The sequence below is a fragment of the Candoia aspera genome, chromosome 5 (assembly GCF_035149785.1).
Source record: "Candoia aspera isolate rCanAsp1 chromosome 5, rCanAsp1.hap2, whole genome shotgun sequence".
NCBI classification, from domain to species: domain Eukaryota; kingdom Metazoa; phylum Chordata; class Lepidosauria; order Squamata; family Boidae; genus Candoia; species Candoia aspera.
In genome coordinates, this window is record NC_086157.1 from 13762634 (window position 1) to 13780865 (window position 18232).

The 18232-nt window shown below is 43.6% G+C and overlaps 1 protein-coding gene across 1 annotated transcript in view; it reads left to right on the top strand.

Annotated features, from left to right (window-relative positions):
- Positions 1-12906: 12906 nt before the first annotated feature.
- The window catches only part of ANTXRL (ANTXR like), a 62775-nt gene continuing 57449 nt past the window's right edge, over positions 12907-18232 (top strand). Inside the window, exons 1-2 of the mRNA XM_063304377.1 lie at positions 12907-13173; positions 13281-13314. Of these exons, the coding sequence (XP_063160447.1) occupies positions 12907-13173; positions 13281-13314 (301 nt within the window). The remainder of the gene's footprint in view (positions 13174-13280; positions 13315-18232) is intronic.

The following is an 18232-nucleotide window of genomic DNA, read 5'->3' on the forward strand; positions in this document are numbered from 1 at the left end:
TTCAAGGCTCTCCTTTCACAAATAACAGGGTCTTGCAATTTCTGGGCAGGGTTGGACACATGTACTAAAAAAGTTTCAGAAGCATTTCAATCCTTTCAAAATTGTACTGCCATACTTTGCCAGTTTTCCGCTGAGTGGTGCAAACCTGTGAGTACTAGAAAGCAGGAAAAAAATGGTATGAAGTACCACATGCATCCCAGAGCTATCCGTCCTCTGAGCTACTTCAAAAGTTTTTTAATCCAGATTCTGCATATGATACCCACCAGTATCTCTCACTGACTGAACTAACTCCTAATTCAACAAGTTCAGATTTCATTTTCTTCGGCAAGCACATAACAACCTTTGTATCCCACATAATTATATGTTCCATTCACTATGTGCATATAACATGTCAGCACATTTGGGACACCAGTTGTATAAAAACTTGAGGCGTGTGCAGTCCTGTGTGAAAGCAGCTGCTCAGGCCTGTGGCTGCTGTGTTGGAGGGGGGAACTGGAGCAGGAGCACAGCATTGGGAACAGGGCCAGAATCCCAGATGTATGTTGTGTGTGTAAGTAATGCCTGAAGAGAGAGATTAAATCAGACCATATGGCTACTCTAATTCAGAAATGTCTCTGACTGGCCGTGGCTCTTGGGCATTTCATACAGCCATCTTTACTCTAAGATGCCAGAGCATGAACATGGGATCTTTTGCAAGCAAAGAAAGGGCTCTAAAGCTGAGGCATGTCTGTGAGACTAGGCTGAAGCTGCCATAACCTAAAAATGAAGTAGGCAGGTAAGCAGAGGGCAAAAGCCAGGAATCTTGTCTAAAAGATCCTTTCAGGGAGGTAGATAAGAAGGAAACAATGTCATCTGAACCAGACAAAGGAAGTTGGGCCTGAGCACATGGAAACCACCCCCCATCCCATCAACAGCTACCAAACTTGTAAATTAACAAGGCAAGAGTAGCTGCCAGTCTTGTGAATCAACAAAGCAACTTTTGGGGATAAAAGGGGTCCCGAAGCCCACCTACTCCTTGAGTCGTAATCGGATCCAGACTTGGGTCCCTCTAGCTAGTGCCTGGCAGCCTAGTTGTGAAGGATGTGGGTAAGTGTGGATGTGTGCGTGTGTGAGAAAGAGCAAATGTACCTTGCAACCACTGAAGTTTTGCTGTTACTTTAAATTCACTGGGTCTCCATGTATTACAAAGAACCTGTTGTGCCTCAGCGTTTGGTTGGAAGCGATTTGTGTGTGTCCCTAATTATTTCCGGGCCATTGACCCCGGCTGTGTGTCTTGTCTGCTCAAGCCGCACCTATCTGGAAAACCAGGTAGAAAGCAAGGGGTGCTGACAAGATCAGTGTGCCTCAACAGGCTGTGAGCGTGTGAGTGGGTGACCATAAGCCGAACCTGGGAGCAGCATGTGTAACATGTCCTTCCTTTAATGTGCAATTTGCATATTGTTCCCTAAACAAGATGGGAAACAGTCATTTCTGTAAAAAGGCATTTCTAGCCAAAATATATTTTGAGCAGTCCACGGCTGGTCAGCTTGTGTTGGTTTTTTGGGTTGTGAGGGCTGCTGGTTCTCAAGGGAAGGTCTGGTCCTTTCCACAAAACTAGCAACCAATGAAATACTAATGGTCTTGAATGGACACATGTAACTGATAGGAAAACAAATGAAGGGAGCATTACTTTGAATGGAACATTACCTTTTCTCCTTTAGACAGTAACATTCTCCAATGACATCTATAAAAATAATCTTAATATCTGAAGAATTCTTACTCTGTCATGAAGATCACTGAGAAATTCACATGTGAATTGGATTTATAACTAAAAGCAATTATATTTGCAAGAGATGTCTGATGCTTGTTTTTAATTCTTTCATTAAAAGCACTCGGTGGAAATAATTTATGGATCCGTGTAGCAAATGATTTTTGGCACAGCTGGTACACAAAATATAGCCATCAAATGTCTTGTCACAATCTAATAGCCCTGAATTGGGATTCACTTCATTGCTTTTGAAAGATGTCATTTCATATAAATGCCTTTAATGCCTGGTAGAAAAATTTTATGAGCGTATTGACAAATGAAATAACCATGGTAATTTGATTAATGTTCAAGTAAAATGAATATTGGCTTTTACTGAAAAACCAACGGTCATCCATGTAGGAATTTTTGAAAATTTTTGAAGGAAATTTTTTTAGTTACAGTCAAGAAGACATTTGCTGCCAGAAAAAGACAAGGAAAAAATGAGAGAAAGAAGAGGAGAGGAAACTGATGTGGAAATTGGGGAAGGAAAACTATAAATGGTTTTTCCTTTGTTTTTTTTAATATCACAGAAGGAATCCAAGCATTTTATAAAGATATTTCCCAATGTGCAACTTATATTGTAAAGATGTTTTCATCTGACTGGCTGGATCGGGGTTCCCCAGTGGAGGCAGCAGCCACATCATATTTTCCTGGAGCCATAAATATTCATAACGATTCATACACATACACGATCATAGGCATGATAGTTCTACTCCTTTCTGAGCAGAGTTTAGGACAGGAGGAGACTGTGAAGGTATCTGGCTCCTCTGGGTTCCATTGAAAGCAAGTTACTAGAAATTCACGTTTTGTGCAGGAATTGTTAGGGTTTAATTTCTGCAACACTTCCTCTATTTTCTGGTACTTGGTAAGTAAGTGAAATAGGACATACTGTTGCTTGCAAAATTTTAGGCACCCCTGATCAAATTGAGTATTTCAGTGAAATCCCTAAGTGGACAGAAGCAGACATAACAACCACATTCTACTAAGTCAACCACAAGATCTTTCTGCAGATCTGAATGCTTAGTATTTATATCTGGGATATTGTCATCTTTGGTTCTGAGTGGGGTTGCACTGCCCCAAACAGACCCAGTGTGTAATCTGGGGGTCCTCCTGGACTCACAGCTCCTGCTGAAAGAGCAGGTGGCAGCCAAGGCCAGGAGGGCGTTTGCATAGCTTCGTGCTGTGCACCAGTTACACCCTTTCCTGGATTAGGAGGCCCTTCGAACGGTCACTCATGCCCTTGTTATCTCCCATATTGACTATTGCAATGCACTCTACATGGGGCTACCCTTGAAGAGTATCCAGAAGCTACAGGTGGTCCAGAATGTGGCTGTGCGGGCTATCTTTGGCGCCCCTAGAAGGGCGCATATAATGCCTCTACTACATGAGATGCATTGGGTACCAGTTTGCTTCTGGGTCGAATTCAAGGTGTTGGTTATCACCTTTAAAGCCGTACATGGGCCAGGCTACCTGAGGGACCATCTCTTCCCTGCAGGGCGGCAATGGGGGGGGGAGTGGGGAATGTTCCCCGGGCGCCGCACTGGGGGGTTGCCAGAATGAGCGCTGGGGGTGCCAAAATGGGTGCAGAATCCATGTTTGCCCCGGGTGACACAGACCCTAGTTGCGGGCCTGCTTCCCTGTGACATCAACCCGTCCCACCGGGTCATGCAGAGAGGGCATGCTGCGGACCCCATTGGTAAGAGAATTCCATCTGGCAGGGTCCAGGAGGCGGGCCTTCCCTGCAGTAGCTCCTTCCCTCTGGAATATCCTACCCCCAGAGGTGAGGAGGTGAGGTTAGCCCCATCGCTCCTGGCTTTACAGAGGAATCTGAAGACCTGGCTCTGCTGCCTGGCTTGGGGTGGGAAGGGGAATAGTTATGCTTGGGGATGGCTAGTGCCCTAAAGTGCTCCTCCCACACAAGGACTGAATTGGATCATAGCCATCTGGACTTGATCTATATTTATTAGTTATTTGTAATTGTATTTTATATAGTGTATTTTTATATATCATAATTGTATATTTATTGTCTTACTGATTATTTTGTTGTAAACCACCCAGAGTCCCTCTGGTGGGAGGAGATGGGTGGTGACAAATTTGATAGATAAATAAATAAATAAATGTCCTCTTATTTACAGATTTACAGATTCCATCGGAATCTGAAAAAATATGCCACTGTTTTAAGTAACTCACACATTAAAGTTAAGGCAATTCTGAAAGCATTTTTCTCAGGCTTCTGTAGGGAAAAAAAAGTTGGGCTATTTTAAGAAATAGCAGACAGCTGTTGTACTCAAGATCCAAAACACTTTTCTTAACTGGTTTGGAAATGCTAATGTGTATTTGGAGCTAAAGATTTGAACTCATGGCTTCCAACTCTTATTGTATTCCTTCTGAGATGGGATATCACGGCAGCAGAGAGAAGCAGCTTTCATATTCAGCCTTTTTGGCCTTCTTGTGGGCCAAGAAATGATTGAATTGTGCCATTATTTGTCCTGAAATTAATTGAATTTAATTACAGAACTACTCCATTGTCCCTGCGGTTCTTGATAGCTTCCCAAGTTAGTTCACAGTCAAGCAGCAGTCAACAGAAAGTAATCGTACAATTTTATTTGTTTATTTTCTATCCCTCCTTTATTATTTTTATAAATAACTCAAGGCAGCAAACATACCTAATACTCCTTCCTTCTCCTATTTTCCCCACAACAACAACCCTGTGAGGTGGATTGGGCTGAGAGTGAGTGACTGGCCCAAGCTCACCCAGCTGGCTTTTGTGCCTAAGGCGGGACTAGAACTCACAGCCTCCTGGTTTCTAGCCTGCTGCCTTAACTACTGACCAAACTGGCTCTTTAAAATTTTTTTAATATGTATTTGTGCTTACTTCCTTTACCCTACCATCTAGCTTCAGCAGTAATTGGCTGTGGAATCCGTAAGTGGGGTCGGGTGTGTGCTCATATAAAAGTGATCCAGGCTTTCCATTCCATTCCAAGGGCAGAACTGCTCATCAGCTTCGTATCTTGCAGGTAATGCAGCTAAGTACTTTCTCACAGAAAGAAGGCAAGTGATATCTTCATTTATAGTGCTTAGAGCAAGCAAATTATGGCTTCTGTCATTGGCCAGGAGGCCAAGAGCCCCTGGCAGATTAGCCTGCCATTGCATTCACCAGCATCCTTAAAGGCTTTCCAAATGGCTGTGCTAAGGGATATCCACCAGTCCTTCTGCTGGTAGAAAAGCATGCTGGCATAAACTGTGCTGCTCCTGTTGCTGATCCCTATCTGCAACTGTAACGGGGCTGGGGAAGGGTGCTGTCCTGATGCACCCATTGAAGACCAAGCTAAGGAAGGAGACTGGTCAATTCCCCCCAATTAATCTCCCTTCCCACTTAGAACAGGGGGTTTAGCTGCCTCTCAAGTTGCCTAACGAATGGGCTGTGGGCACAAAGCAGTGTGGAGGGTAAAGCAGAGGGAAGCCATGGAGGATCCTGCCGTCCCTCACATCTTATGACTTGTTAGGCAATTTCTGAATATGGGTATTGTGCTCTGAGGAAGTGGAGGAGGAGGAATATTAGGTGAAGGAGGAGGTAATGACTGCAAGCAAGCTCTCCCCCTGTTGACCTATGTGCAGCTCAGCCAGGTGAAGAAGAAACTCTGTTTTAAACCTAGATCCAGTAGTCAGTCAAAACAGCACTGAAGACATGTTCATAAGGGCCTGCCTAGGACCTGACAAGTGCTAGGGAAAGTGCTGGTCGGCCATCGTGGAGGCAGGCGCTTGGTCTCTCCTGCAGAGGAAGCCAGAAGGGCTTTGGAAGGCAGTTTCCACCAAGGGGAGGGGAACCTAATGCAGCCAGGGGAGCACAGCAGATCTCGACCCCTGATCCTGTCAGCAATTACATCATCAGTGAAGCATGTCGGATTTATCCTGACCAAAATTGTGTATGGAGACTACTTGAAAGCTGAAAGGGATGACACAGCCTGAGCTGTGGCCTTGGAATGAGACAAGGGCAACATTACAAGGATCTGGCAGAAAAAAGAATTTACAAGGACTTCTCCATGCAATGGGTAGGGCAAATGAGGAACACCCCTCAATTCCAAGGGCCAGTTGCCCTGGCATGGAAGGAGGGCCCTAAGGGCTTTGGGGCTGTGCAAGTCCCAATTGTAATTTAAGTTCCCTCTGACAGAGTGGCAGCCTATCCTAGGCTCCTTCACAGCTGAAAGGGTGTCAAGTGTGAAAGAACATGAAAAAAATTACAGCTTGGACCCAACAGGCAGGACATCTTAAGGGGCAGCCTTCTACGGTAGAAGCTTTTGCTCTGGACTAGCTTAAATACTATTTTGAGGAATGTTGTATAGATATGCAAATTCCAATCCTTATTCAAATCGCTTCTGCTTCTGTGTTCAGGATTGTTGAGCCTTCATGGCATCTTTTTTTCAAAGAGATTTAGATCCCTACCTCTTTTCCTTGGTTTTCTTACTTCAGCTACAGCCTTCACCAGTGAAGAAGGGCATTATTTGTTATATAAGGAATAAATTGTGGCAATTTGAAGTTACTATGGACCTAAAATGCAATTTCTGTCTTGATGTCCAAAACCTGATCCTAGAAGAAAAGGGCTTGATTGTCTTAAGACTAAATCATTTTTAACATCAAATGGTGCCAGAGGTTGGGAACTGAGCCAAATTCAAGACAGATTATTATGAGGTACATTTGCTCCCTGAAAAATTTGTGCTAATTGTTGAAGTTTGTCAGAGAACAAATACTCTAAATCAAGCCAGAGATAGGAAAATAGCACAAGACAAGTAATCACCCCCAAACTAGTACACGTTAAAGAAAAAGAGGTTTTGAAAGATAAGGAAAAAACAGAGAATGTAGCGTAGAGAAAGAGAGAAATAATTACTGGTTTCTTGTTGAATTTATTTATTTTTAACCTTTTAAAATCACTTTTCACTTACAAGGACCCATAGTAGTATACACATATAAGCAAATACATAATCATACTGGCACAACAAAATAAGGGGTATAGAAATTGCTGAACATCAAACGCTCCTGGCCAAAAGGGAACAGGTCAACTGGCCTATACCAGCTATGTCTCTAGTGGGAAGGCAGCCCAGTCCTGTCAAGGTGTGAGGGAGCTCCTCCACCCTTCCCTTCTGTCAAGCAATGGCTGGACTCTATCCCATCCCACGCTGCCCCATGAATGCCCAGAATGGCTTTCTCCAGCTGTGCCAGCTTTCTGCAACGAGGGAAGGGGAAAAAACAAGCCATGCGCCCTTCCCTATTTCCATCCCTGGAGCACCCAAGAACCGAAGGATGGGCATTCCACCAAGGGAGATCCCCCTGCCCAGATGGCAACCTGAACCTATTCATTTCTGGAGCTTTTCCACTCCACTGGGCAGCTCAAGGAGGTCTTCGAGGTCAGATCCGCGCAGTCCGTAGGGCGGGTGGCCCCGCTGCTCTTCTCAGGGAATCTCCACCGTTTAAGTTTTTAGGCAAAGCAGACGGAGAAGATGCTGAGTTTGACCGTTTTCCTTTTCTGGGGGGAGGTGGGGCGGCGGGACGAGTAGGCCGGCTCTCCCCGATTCCCTCCGCCCTGTAGCTTCGGCTTCTTGTCACTCGAATCGGCTCTAGCGCTGGCCAGGGCTAGCCAGCGGCCAAAGGAATCGCCGTCAGCTGCCCAATGAACCGGCTGCCCTGAAACGTGGCAGGGCCGCTCCCGACATCATTTGACCCTGGGCGTCTCCAAGTCGGGAGGGCGCCCTCGCCAAAGGAGCCGCGGCGCAAAAGACACCGCGGCCTGGCGCGCGAAGGGCGTTGCCTTGGCTGCAGGCTCGCTCCGAGGGTCCTGGGCCTTTCGCCCCGCGGGGGAGTATCGCAGCGCAAAGCCGTGCGTGAACTTGCGCCGGCTGACCGAGCATTTTGCGGAGCTCGCTCGCAGGGCCCCTTCTCCGGCGCCGAAGCAGCCGTCCAGCCGAGAGGTGTGAGGCGGCTTCTCCTGTGCGGCGCTGCCTCCCGCCGATCCCGCTCATTCCCTCTCCCTCGACCCCTCCCCGCCTCAGTGGGCGCTCAGGAAAAGAGGCCCGGGTTGCCGGGAGCCTGTTCCTTCTCCAGGTGGCGGCGGGGCTTTCGCCCGCCGCTCGCCGGACTGCATGTAGCCGCGCTGCGCCCGTGCGCGAAACTCCTGCCGAACCTCGGGCCACCGTCCGCAGCGCCTGGAAAGCCGAACATGGCGGGCCAAGGTGCCCTCCTTTGTGTTGCTGCGCTTTTGGCCGGGGCCGGCTTGGCGTCGTGCGCCCGCGAGGAGAAGGAAGCCGTCGGCGAAGGAGCCGACTCGCGCTCCTCCTGCCTCGGCGCCTTCGATCTCTACTTTGTCTTGGACAAGTGAGTGGCTTCGGCTGGGTGGCTGGAGATCGGGACGGGAGACGCCGCCGCCGCCACGGCAGCACAGGCGTCAGAGAGGCGGGGGGGGGGGCACTCCGGAACGCGCTCTGCGTTTCTTGTTGGCTGGCTGGCTGGCTGGCTGCCTTGGGAGCCACTCTGCGCGGCCGCCTCGCCCTTGAAGCCCGGGGCGATAACGTTGAGATTCAAGAGCAAAAGGGGACCTCGGCGCAGTACTCGGCTTATCTCTTTCTTCCTGAATGGCATCCTCTCGAAGCAAGGTCCTTTACTTCTTTTCCTGGCTTTTCATTCTTTGGATACTTCCAGACGTTTATCAGAGCGCTAGCGGAGATGCTCCCAGCTTAGGCAGCGCAACTCCTTGCTGGTGTCCCCGAAGTTCTGCCTTTGGGTTGAAAGAACAAAGCCTTTTCTTCCCGAGAGGGAGGGGCGGGGCTGAGGCTGGGGCTGGAATCTGGCTGTTCTTACAAGCCGAAGCACTTCTCTGATCGGGGATCAGCTGGCTAGCCCTGCATGCACGTGGGCGGGTGGGGGTGGGGGGTCGCAGCCTGAATATTCACTGTGCCCTGATTCCCAGCGGTACGTTCCACCAGCAAGCTTTATCTACTCTGACATATGTTGTTATAGAAATGCCTTAAATGATCTTATCAACATTTATCATTGGCTTTGTACTCTCTTCTCCAGAACGTACATTTACTTATTTATTAAATTTATATAGCCGCCCGTCTCACACTTGTGACTCTGGGCAGCACACACAATGAAAATAACCCCCCCAAAATCAAAGAATTAAAAACAACCATTAAAATGCAATTAAATAGTTAAAATTATAATAAAACAAAAAGCATGGGAGAGTGCATTCTGAACTTACAAACATATAACCGTTTAGTCGGCTCCATACTCAGTGGGCCCCCCAGGTCCGATGACAAAACCAGTTCTAAGGGCCTTCTGGAAGGTCAGCAGGGTTAGGGCCAATCTCACCTTGGGGGCAATGATGATCCAAAGAGCAGGGGCCACAGCAGAGAAGGCTCCTCTCTTGCGTCCCACCAGACTAAGCTCCTGAGCAGACAGGACTCGCAACATGCCCCTCCTGCCAGCCCTGACGGGATGGGTGGATGCGACTGGGGAGAGGCAGCCCCTCTAATAACCTGGCCCCTGCCATTTATAGGTCAAAACCAACACCTTGAATTGGGCGTGGACCCAACTGGCAGCTGGCAGAGCAGAGGTATAACATGTGCAGTTCTAGGAGCACCCATAACTGCCTGTGCTGCTGCATTTGCACCAGCTGAATCTTCCAGATGGTCTTCAAGAGTAACCCTGGGTAGAGTGCATTACAGCAATCCATATTGGAGGTGACCGGGGTGTGAGTGTCCATTCTTAATATTTAACATTATCCTAGATTTTTCACTTTCCAATTTTCCTTTTAGAATGAATTCTTCTAAAACTTCTAAATTGTTAATGTTTTATTTTTGACTGCAGCTGTTTTTTGTCTTCCAATCCAGCTAGTCTTACATATTCACTACATATGTTAAGCAAATATGGGAACAGTTATGCATCTTGCTTCCATCTCTATTCTAAACCATTCAGTTTCTTCAAATTCAGTTTTTACAGTAGCTTCTTTTCATTGCTGAAATTGTCAGAAAGATAATGGCACACACATTTACTTTAGTGTGTTAAATGAGGACTTTTAAATATCTAGGTATGGTACTTCAAGACTCAGATTCATGGAGCACACGGTTTATGTATCTATTGATTTGATTTGATGCCACCCAACTCTAAACAACTCTGGGCAGCTCACAATACACCAAAATAATATAAACACAATAGAAGCTTGTTAGAATAAATGCATTAAAAGCTGGCTCCTTAGAGTTCTTAGCATAATCCAGCAAGTGCTCTTTAACCAGATTTTCCAGCTGTTGATGCAAAAGATTTTTTTCTTGCTTCCTCCAGGAGACATAGGCAATAACATAACTTTTCATACTGGGCTTATAAGTATTCCATAGAGAGCCAGTTTGGTCTAGTGGTTAAGGTTCTGAGCTAGAAACCAGGAGTCTGTGAGTTCTAGTCCCGCCTTAGGCATGAAAGCCGGCTGGGTGACCTTGGGCCAGTCACCCTCTCTCAGCCCAACTCGGTGCAATGTAGACTAGCTTCCTTGTGGTGCACCCCGGGCGACGTGACTTGTCACGGCTAAGTAGTCTACACATCTGGCTGCTGGACCTCACAAGGATTTCCCAGCAAGAAAAAGCAGCACGAACACCAAACTGCTACGCCATACGATTAAAAAAAAAATCCATACAGTCTGTAGAATGGATGAATCATGATTGAATTTTAAAAAATGATAACATTAATTGCCTAATGTAATATAAGAAGCCAGCATGAATTAAATACAGGTTCTGATAGAATGTTAAGAAAAAACGTCCTAATAGTAACAGTAGTTCAGTGGTTGAACCGATTACTCATAAAACTGGTGGATTCCCCTTCATTAAATGTGTTCATTCAAGGGTTAGGCAGCTATCTCTGTGGGATGCTTTAATTTGGATTTCAGAATAGAGCAGGGAGTTGTACTTAATGGCCTAACTGCCCTTCTCCAACTATGATTTTTTACAAAATACTCGTTGCTGTCTTTCTTTCACTTGCAATTTTTTAAGTCCCTTGTCAGTTCTATTCTCCCATAACATTTTTCAGTTCCAGTTTCAGGCCTATTCAGTTTCTGCGGAAACCGGAATCCACTTATGTGAGGAAGGTAAAATATTGCAAGTTCAAAATATGTTTTGGCTAACAGTGTGCTGAAGCCATGATTGGTCTCAAGAATCAGGATACTGAGGGAAATGACAAGGTGCGTATTTCATGAGAATCAAGAGCAGGAAGTCATAGCCCTCTCCTGAGAGGTCTATGGAGTGCTGGACTGAAATAAAGGAAACATGTCAGTCTTTGCAGGCTGCTTCAATGCAGGATTGAGGGAAGCTCCCTGTCAAAGCTGTTCATAAAGCAGTGCAGCCCCCTTGCTATGACAAGCAAAACACCTGCAGTGCTTTACTTCCTGTGCTCCAGCTGCTGTGAGCCAGAAAGGCCTCTGCATATGCACAAAAGCCTTTTCTAATGTTTCCACACAGCTACTAGAAGCCTCTTTTTGCAGTTGTGGGAAAAACTGCCAGAAAAAGTAAAACTGGGGCAGTGATAATTCTATGAAGGTTGACAGTTGACCATTATTCATCTAGCCTCCTTCAAGTCAAGCTTGGCTCCTTCACAGGGCAGAACTGCTTTCCTCTGGGAGGTTTTTTTGACTGCCTCGTCTAGCAAACAACCTGGACATTTCCTGGATGCCTCCCAGCCAACTAGGAACCGGTCCTCGGCCTGCTTCACTTCAATGGTCTGACAAGGCTGGCCAGGGTCTGCCTCTCACCAACCTTACTCATTATCATTCACTTTCAGGTCTGGAAGCGTCAAGCACCACTGGACAGAAATTTATTCCTTTGTTGCAAGTCTTGCGGAAAAGTTCATCAGGTGAAGTATCAACACAGTGCCTTGATTTTTACATTAAGAAAATCCTAAGAACTCTTGCTGAATCAGACAAAAGCTTACAAAGCTACTATTTTGGATCACATCGTGACAGAAAGTAGTTGTCATGACATACTGGCCAGTCACAGATATCCCGGAATGTCCAAGGCACGAGGGCAATTGCCTTCTTCAACTGTTCCCCAGCAATTCCTATGTAAGGCAAGCTGTTTAGACTTGGCATCTGTTATCACTATTAGCCTGCCCTCCATCAATTTGCCTAAATTCGTTGTAAAAACCTTTTTGTTTAAAAAAGCAGTATCTCCACATTGACCTGTTGAGTGTCTCATTCACCATACTCTGCTATGCTTTTCTTTCCCAGTCCACAGCTACGTATGTCTTTCATTGTCTTTTCCTCACGAGGGACCACCGTTATGAAGCTGACCAAGGACAGGCACGTGTTTTCTTTATGGGAGATCCAGGGTCAAAAGCCATGCTTGAAATGACACGTTTTGCTGTTTCTTAGGGATGAGTAAACTAATTTTGTACAAAGAATTGGTAGTTGCTACCATAGATCACTGCAGTATTTTTGGCCTTTTTAAGTGAGGAAATTAGGAAATAAAAATATTATTGAAATGTATATGCAATTTAATATAGCTTTTCTAATTCTTTTACATCTTGGCTCAGATTTATAGAGATAATAGAACAATTACTAAGAACTAAGGGAAATAGATTATGTATTTTACATGTCACTTCAAACCAGGAGTTCCTGTAGGATGGCAGGACAAAAAATATAAATATATATAAATTTTTGAAATAAATTGAGTGATTTTTTGGTACTAATTTTAATTTTATCAACTATCACATAAGGTTCCCTAGATTTCAGTTTATTTAATCAGATGCATAGAATGCAATCCTGAGAGGGGCTTTTGGGGTATTCAGTGATTATGGGGGTTGAGAAAAGGAAGGGAAAAGTGGAAAGAAGCCAAATTGTTTTGGAGGTTGAAGGTAGGATACAAAATTGCAACAAGAATTTCAAATCGTCTTATTTTTATAAGATTGCATGTTGTTCAGTCTAGTTGCTTGTCTGGATAATAATTTATGTAATTGTAGCTTCTTTAGCTTCCTTTTTCATATACAATGTGCATAATTTTTAGTAAACGTATATGAAAAACAGAGAAAGGAATGTTTCCTTAGTAGTATCAAAGAAAATTGGAATGCTGGGGATGTAATTAGTCTGTATCCCTATGCTCATTTACATATGCCATGTGACAGAAATCAGAGGAAGTCTGTTTTGGACTGTGCTGTCTGCTGTTCGCTTTTCAATCTCATTGCACTGTTTGCATTGTTGCTTTCTTATATCAATACCTTGGGGGCTTGCAGCATTATCTGTTGACAAAGCACCAGCTTACAGGCTTATCTTTTTTGCAAGGGAAGTCATCCGCCGTGGTCTTGCCATTCTCCAGAGAGTAGTGCCTGGAGGAGACACATTCATGCATGAAGGCTTCAGAAGGGTAAATGCTATAATATGTTTTGATTTACAAGTAATTTACAAAAGCCAAATGTGGCTTTTCCTGTTGCTTTCCTACTGTATAAAATACCACTTGTGTCACTGTTGCAGGCAAATGAACAGATCTACCAGGAAAATAATGGAGGTAAGGAAATCTTTATTACCGGCATCTTCAGTTCCTGTTGCAAAGACTTGGAATGGGAGATGTTGCTTGCCAGTAGACCACACCATACTTGAATTCTCAAAGCTGCCTAAAGAGAAGAGTGTATGTTCTATGTTGTTGAGGTTTCGTGTGATAAATCCAGATGTAGAATAATAGCTGGGAAGTTCTGGCCCTTTTCTTTTTTGGTATCTAATTACCTAACCATAGGATAATCAAGCTGGAAAGTATTAGCCTATTGTGTATTTTCTAATTTTCTATTCTCTGAATTTGTATTTGATTTTTAAGCTCAAGAGAATTCATTGCATGGGTTTCTGTCTTCTGTTGCAGTACACTTGCAAGGAAATACATGCTTTAAGTTGAATACTTTTGTTCAAATAAATAAAAGATAAATGCATTTAAACATTGTAGGTTTAAAACAGTTCCAATATTAGGGAAAACTTTGTAATCAAATAATGAATACCAATTTTGTCCAGATTGCTCAAAAGAAACAAGATACTTGTACCTTATTTTTCTTTTCCTTTCCAAGGTCAGCTTAATGAACATGTGCTTCTATGACATGAGTGCTTGGTATTAAGAATCCTGCCAACAGTAATCAGTGTCTTTAATTTCAAGCTACATTGAGAGAATTTTTGAAAACAAAATATTGTATTATGAATGTATCTGGTAATATAAGAGTTTTTAAAATCATTGCTCGAACAGTCGTTTCAGAGCTATTTTCTTAAAGTTCTACACCTGAGCTGCTTTGCGGGTCATTCAGTAAAGATGTTCATTCTATGAGGACTTACAAAAAAGAGCCAAAAGCTCTTCCCCAAATCATGTGATAAGAGCAAATGGCCCAATCTGGCTAAGTGCGTGAGCAGACCTCATCAGTGAGATGTAGCTCAAGTGCATAGCAATCCCAGTGAAAGCAGAGGGTTCTAAAAGCATTGAATGTTGTTAGCAACATAACGTAGTATGCACTTAGTGGCATTGGGGAACAACAGTGATGATTTTGTGAAGTTATATTCTAGATTCTCTATAAAATATTTGATAGAGCTTTGTTAATAAAACATGTCCATGTTTGCGCTAGATGTTTTGCCATGAGACTGCATACAATTTTGTTGTATTAGATAGCTGCATGGTTTAGATAATTACATGATTTAATTCTTGGATTGTATCATCTACTGTCTTCAGCAAAGGATCGTTACCTTGTCGTGGTGCTGGAGCTTGAGCACCTCAATGATGCCATGAGCTAAACCGTGGAGGGCCACCCAAGACAGGAAGGTCATGACAGAGAGGTCAGACTAAATGTGATCCCTGGGGAAGGTAATGGCAACCCACCCCAGTATTCTTGCCGCGAAAACTAAATGGATCAGTACAACCAGAGATATGTCGGTATACCATCGGAAGATGAGACCCCCAGGTCGGAAGATGGTCAAAATGCTACTGGGGAGGAAAAGAGAATGAGTTCAACTAGCTCCAGACGTCATGATGCAGCTAGCTCAAAGCCGAAAGGACGGGTAGCGGCAGACGGTGCTGGTGGTGAACGGCAAATCTGATGTTCTAAGGATCAACACACCATTGGAACCTGGAATGTAAGATCTACGAGCCAGCGCAAATTAGATGTGGTTATTGGTGAGATGTCAAGATTAAAAATAGACATTCTGGGCGTCATCAAACTGAAATGGACTGGAATGGGCCACTTCACATCAAATGACCACCAGATCTACTACTGTGGACAAGAGGACCACAGAAGAAATGGAGTAGCCTTCATAATTAATAGTCAAGTGGCTAAAGCAGTGCTTGGATACAATCCAAAAAACGATAGAATGATCTCAATTCGAATTCAGGGCAAGCCATCTAACATCACAGTGATCCAAATATACGCCCCAACCACAGATGCTGAAGAAGCTGAAGTAGAGCAGTTCTATGAGGATATGCAGCACCTACTGGACAGCACACCTAAAAGAGATGTTATTTTCATCACAGGAGACTGGAACGCTAAGGTGGGCAGTCAAATGACACCTGGAATTACAGGTAAGCATGGCCTGGGAGAACAAAACAAAGCAGGACATAGGCTGATAGAATTTTGCCAAGACAACTCACTCTGCGTAACAAACACTCTCTTCCAACAACCTAAGAGATGGCTTTATAAATGGACTTCACCAGATGGACAACCCCAAAATCAGATTGACTACATCCTTTGCAGCCAGAGGTGGCGGACATCTATACAGTCGGTAAAAACAAGACCTGGAGCTGACGGTAGCTCACATCACGAACTTCTTCTTGCACAATTTAGGATCAGAATAAAGAGATTAGGGAAGACCCACAGATCAGCTAGATATGACCTCACTAATATTCCTAAGGAATATGCAGTGGAGGTGAAGAATTGATTTAAGGGACTGGACTTAGTAGATAGGGTCCTGGAAGAACTCTGGACAGAAGTTCGCAACATTGTTCAGGAGGCGGCAACAAAATACATCCCAAAGAAAGAGAAAACCAAGAAGGCAAAATGGCTGTCTGCTGAGACACTAGAAGGAAGCAAAAGGAAACAGTGATAGGGGAGATATGCCCAATTAAATGCAAAATTCCAGAGGTTAGCCAGAAGAGCTAAGGAATTATTTTTAAACAAGCAATGCGCGGAAGTGGAAGAAGACAATAGAATAGGAAGGACAAGAGACCTCTTCCAGAAAATTAGAAACATTGGAGGTAAATTCCAGGCCAAAATGGGTATGATCAAAAACAAAGATGGCAAGGACCTAACAGAAGAAGAAGAGATCAAAAAATGGTGGCAAGAATATACAGAAGACCTGTATGGGAAGGATAACAATATCGGGGATAGCTTTGACGGTGTGGTCAGTGAGCTAGAGCCAGACATCCTGAAGAGTGAGGTTGAATGGGCTTTAAGGAGCATCGCTAATAACAAGGCAGCAGGAGATGACGGTATCCCAGCTGAATTGTTCAAAATCTTGGAGATGATGCTGTCAAGGTAATGCATGCTATATGCCAGCAAATTTGGAAAACATGTGAATGGCCATCAGATTGGAAAAAATCAACTTATATCCCCATACCATAAAAGGGGAACACTAAAGAATGTTCAAACTATCGAACAGTGGCACTCATTTCACATGCCAGTAAGGTAATGCTCAAGGTCCTGCAAGGTAGACTTCAGCAATTCATGGAGCGAGAATTGCCAGATGTACAAGCTGGGTTTAGAAAAGGCAGAGGAACTAGGGACCAAATTGCTAATATCCGCTGGATAATGGAAAAAGCCAGGGAGTTTCAGAAAAATATCTATTTCTGTTTTATTGACTACTCTAAAGCCTTTGACTGTGTGGACCATAACAAATTGTGGCAAGTTCTTAGCGGTCTGGGGATACCAACTCATCTTGTCTGCCTTCTGAGGAAGAAGAAAATGCAAAAGCTGGCTTGCAGCTAAACCTCAAAAAAACCAAGATTATGGCAACCAGCTTGATTGATAACTGGCAAATAGAGGGAGAAAATGTAGAAGCAGTGAAAGACTTTGTATTTCTAGGTGTGAAGAGTACTGCAGATGCTGACTGCAGTCAGGAAATCAGAAGATGTTTAATCCTTGGGAGAAGAGTGATGACAAATCTCAATAAAATAGTTAAGAGCAGAGACATCACACTGACAACAAAGGTCCGCATTGTTAAAGCAATGGTGTTCCCCGTAGTAACATATGGCTGCGAGAGCTGGACCATAAGGAAGGCTGAGAGAAGGAAGATCGATGCTTTTGAACTGTGGTGTTGGAGGAAAATTCTGAGAGTGCCTTGGACTGCAAGAAGATCAAACCAGTCCATCCTCCAGGAAATAAAGCCAGACTGCTCACTTGAGGGAATGATATTAAAGGCCAAACTGAAATACTTTGGCCACATAATGAGAAGATAGGACACCCTGGAGAAGATGCTGATGCTAGGGAGAGTGGAAGGCAAAAGGAAGAGGGGCCGACCAAGGGCAAGATGGATGGATGATATTCTAGAGGTGACGGACTCGTCCCTGGGGGAGCTGAAGGTGGCGATGACTGACAGGAAGCTCTGGCATGGGCTGGTCCATGAAGTCACGAAGAGTCAGAAGCAACTGAACGAATAAACAACAATCATCTACTGTACATTAGTTTTCATGGATCTGGTTCATTTCACTGATGATCTCTGCCTACTTTTTAAAAAAATAATCCACCATGAATTCTCTTTTTCATAATTGTTTTTAAAATATTGTAATTACAATAGCAAAAGCAAAAAAAAAAAAATCGGAAAAGGAAGAAGAAATAGAAAGAATAAGAAGTGCAAAGAAAGAAAAAGAAAAAAATATCAAAAAAAATAAATATGTAAAGAGGAGACTTTCCATATTCATCACAAGTAAAAACAAATTTGATACCACTGTACCCCCTATAAGGTTACAAACAAATATCTCTTCTTCCCATAACCCATCCCTTATCTATATGCAAATCCATAAAATCAATGTTTCAGTCCTAGTGTCAGCAAAAAAGTCTGTCAAGGGTTACCAGAGCTTTATAGTGAATGAATGAATAACTTTATTGATTAGTCAATTGACCATATCAAAAAGTTGGGCATCAGCCACTATAAGATATAAAATATAAAATATAATACCATAAAACAGATAAAATACAGTAAGATAAGATAAAATATACTATGGTAAGATAAAATATGATAAAATACAGTAGGGTAAAATAGAGATAAAATTGTAAAATAAAAATGCAAGATATAATAAAACAAGTAATAAAATACAGAAACAATGTGAGTTTAGTTGAATTCATCACCTTTACATGCCACTTTTTACTGGATTTACAAAGAGGTTTGCTAAAGCCTCGAAGAAACCTCTGCAATAGGAAAAAGAAAAATCAAAGCGAGGCCAAATCCTATGATACCAGAGCTTTATAAAA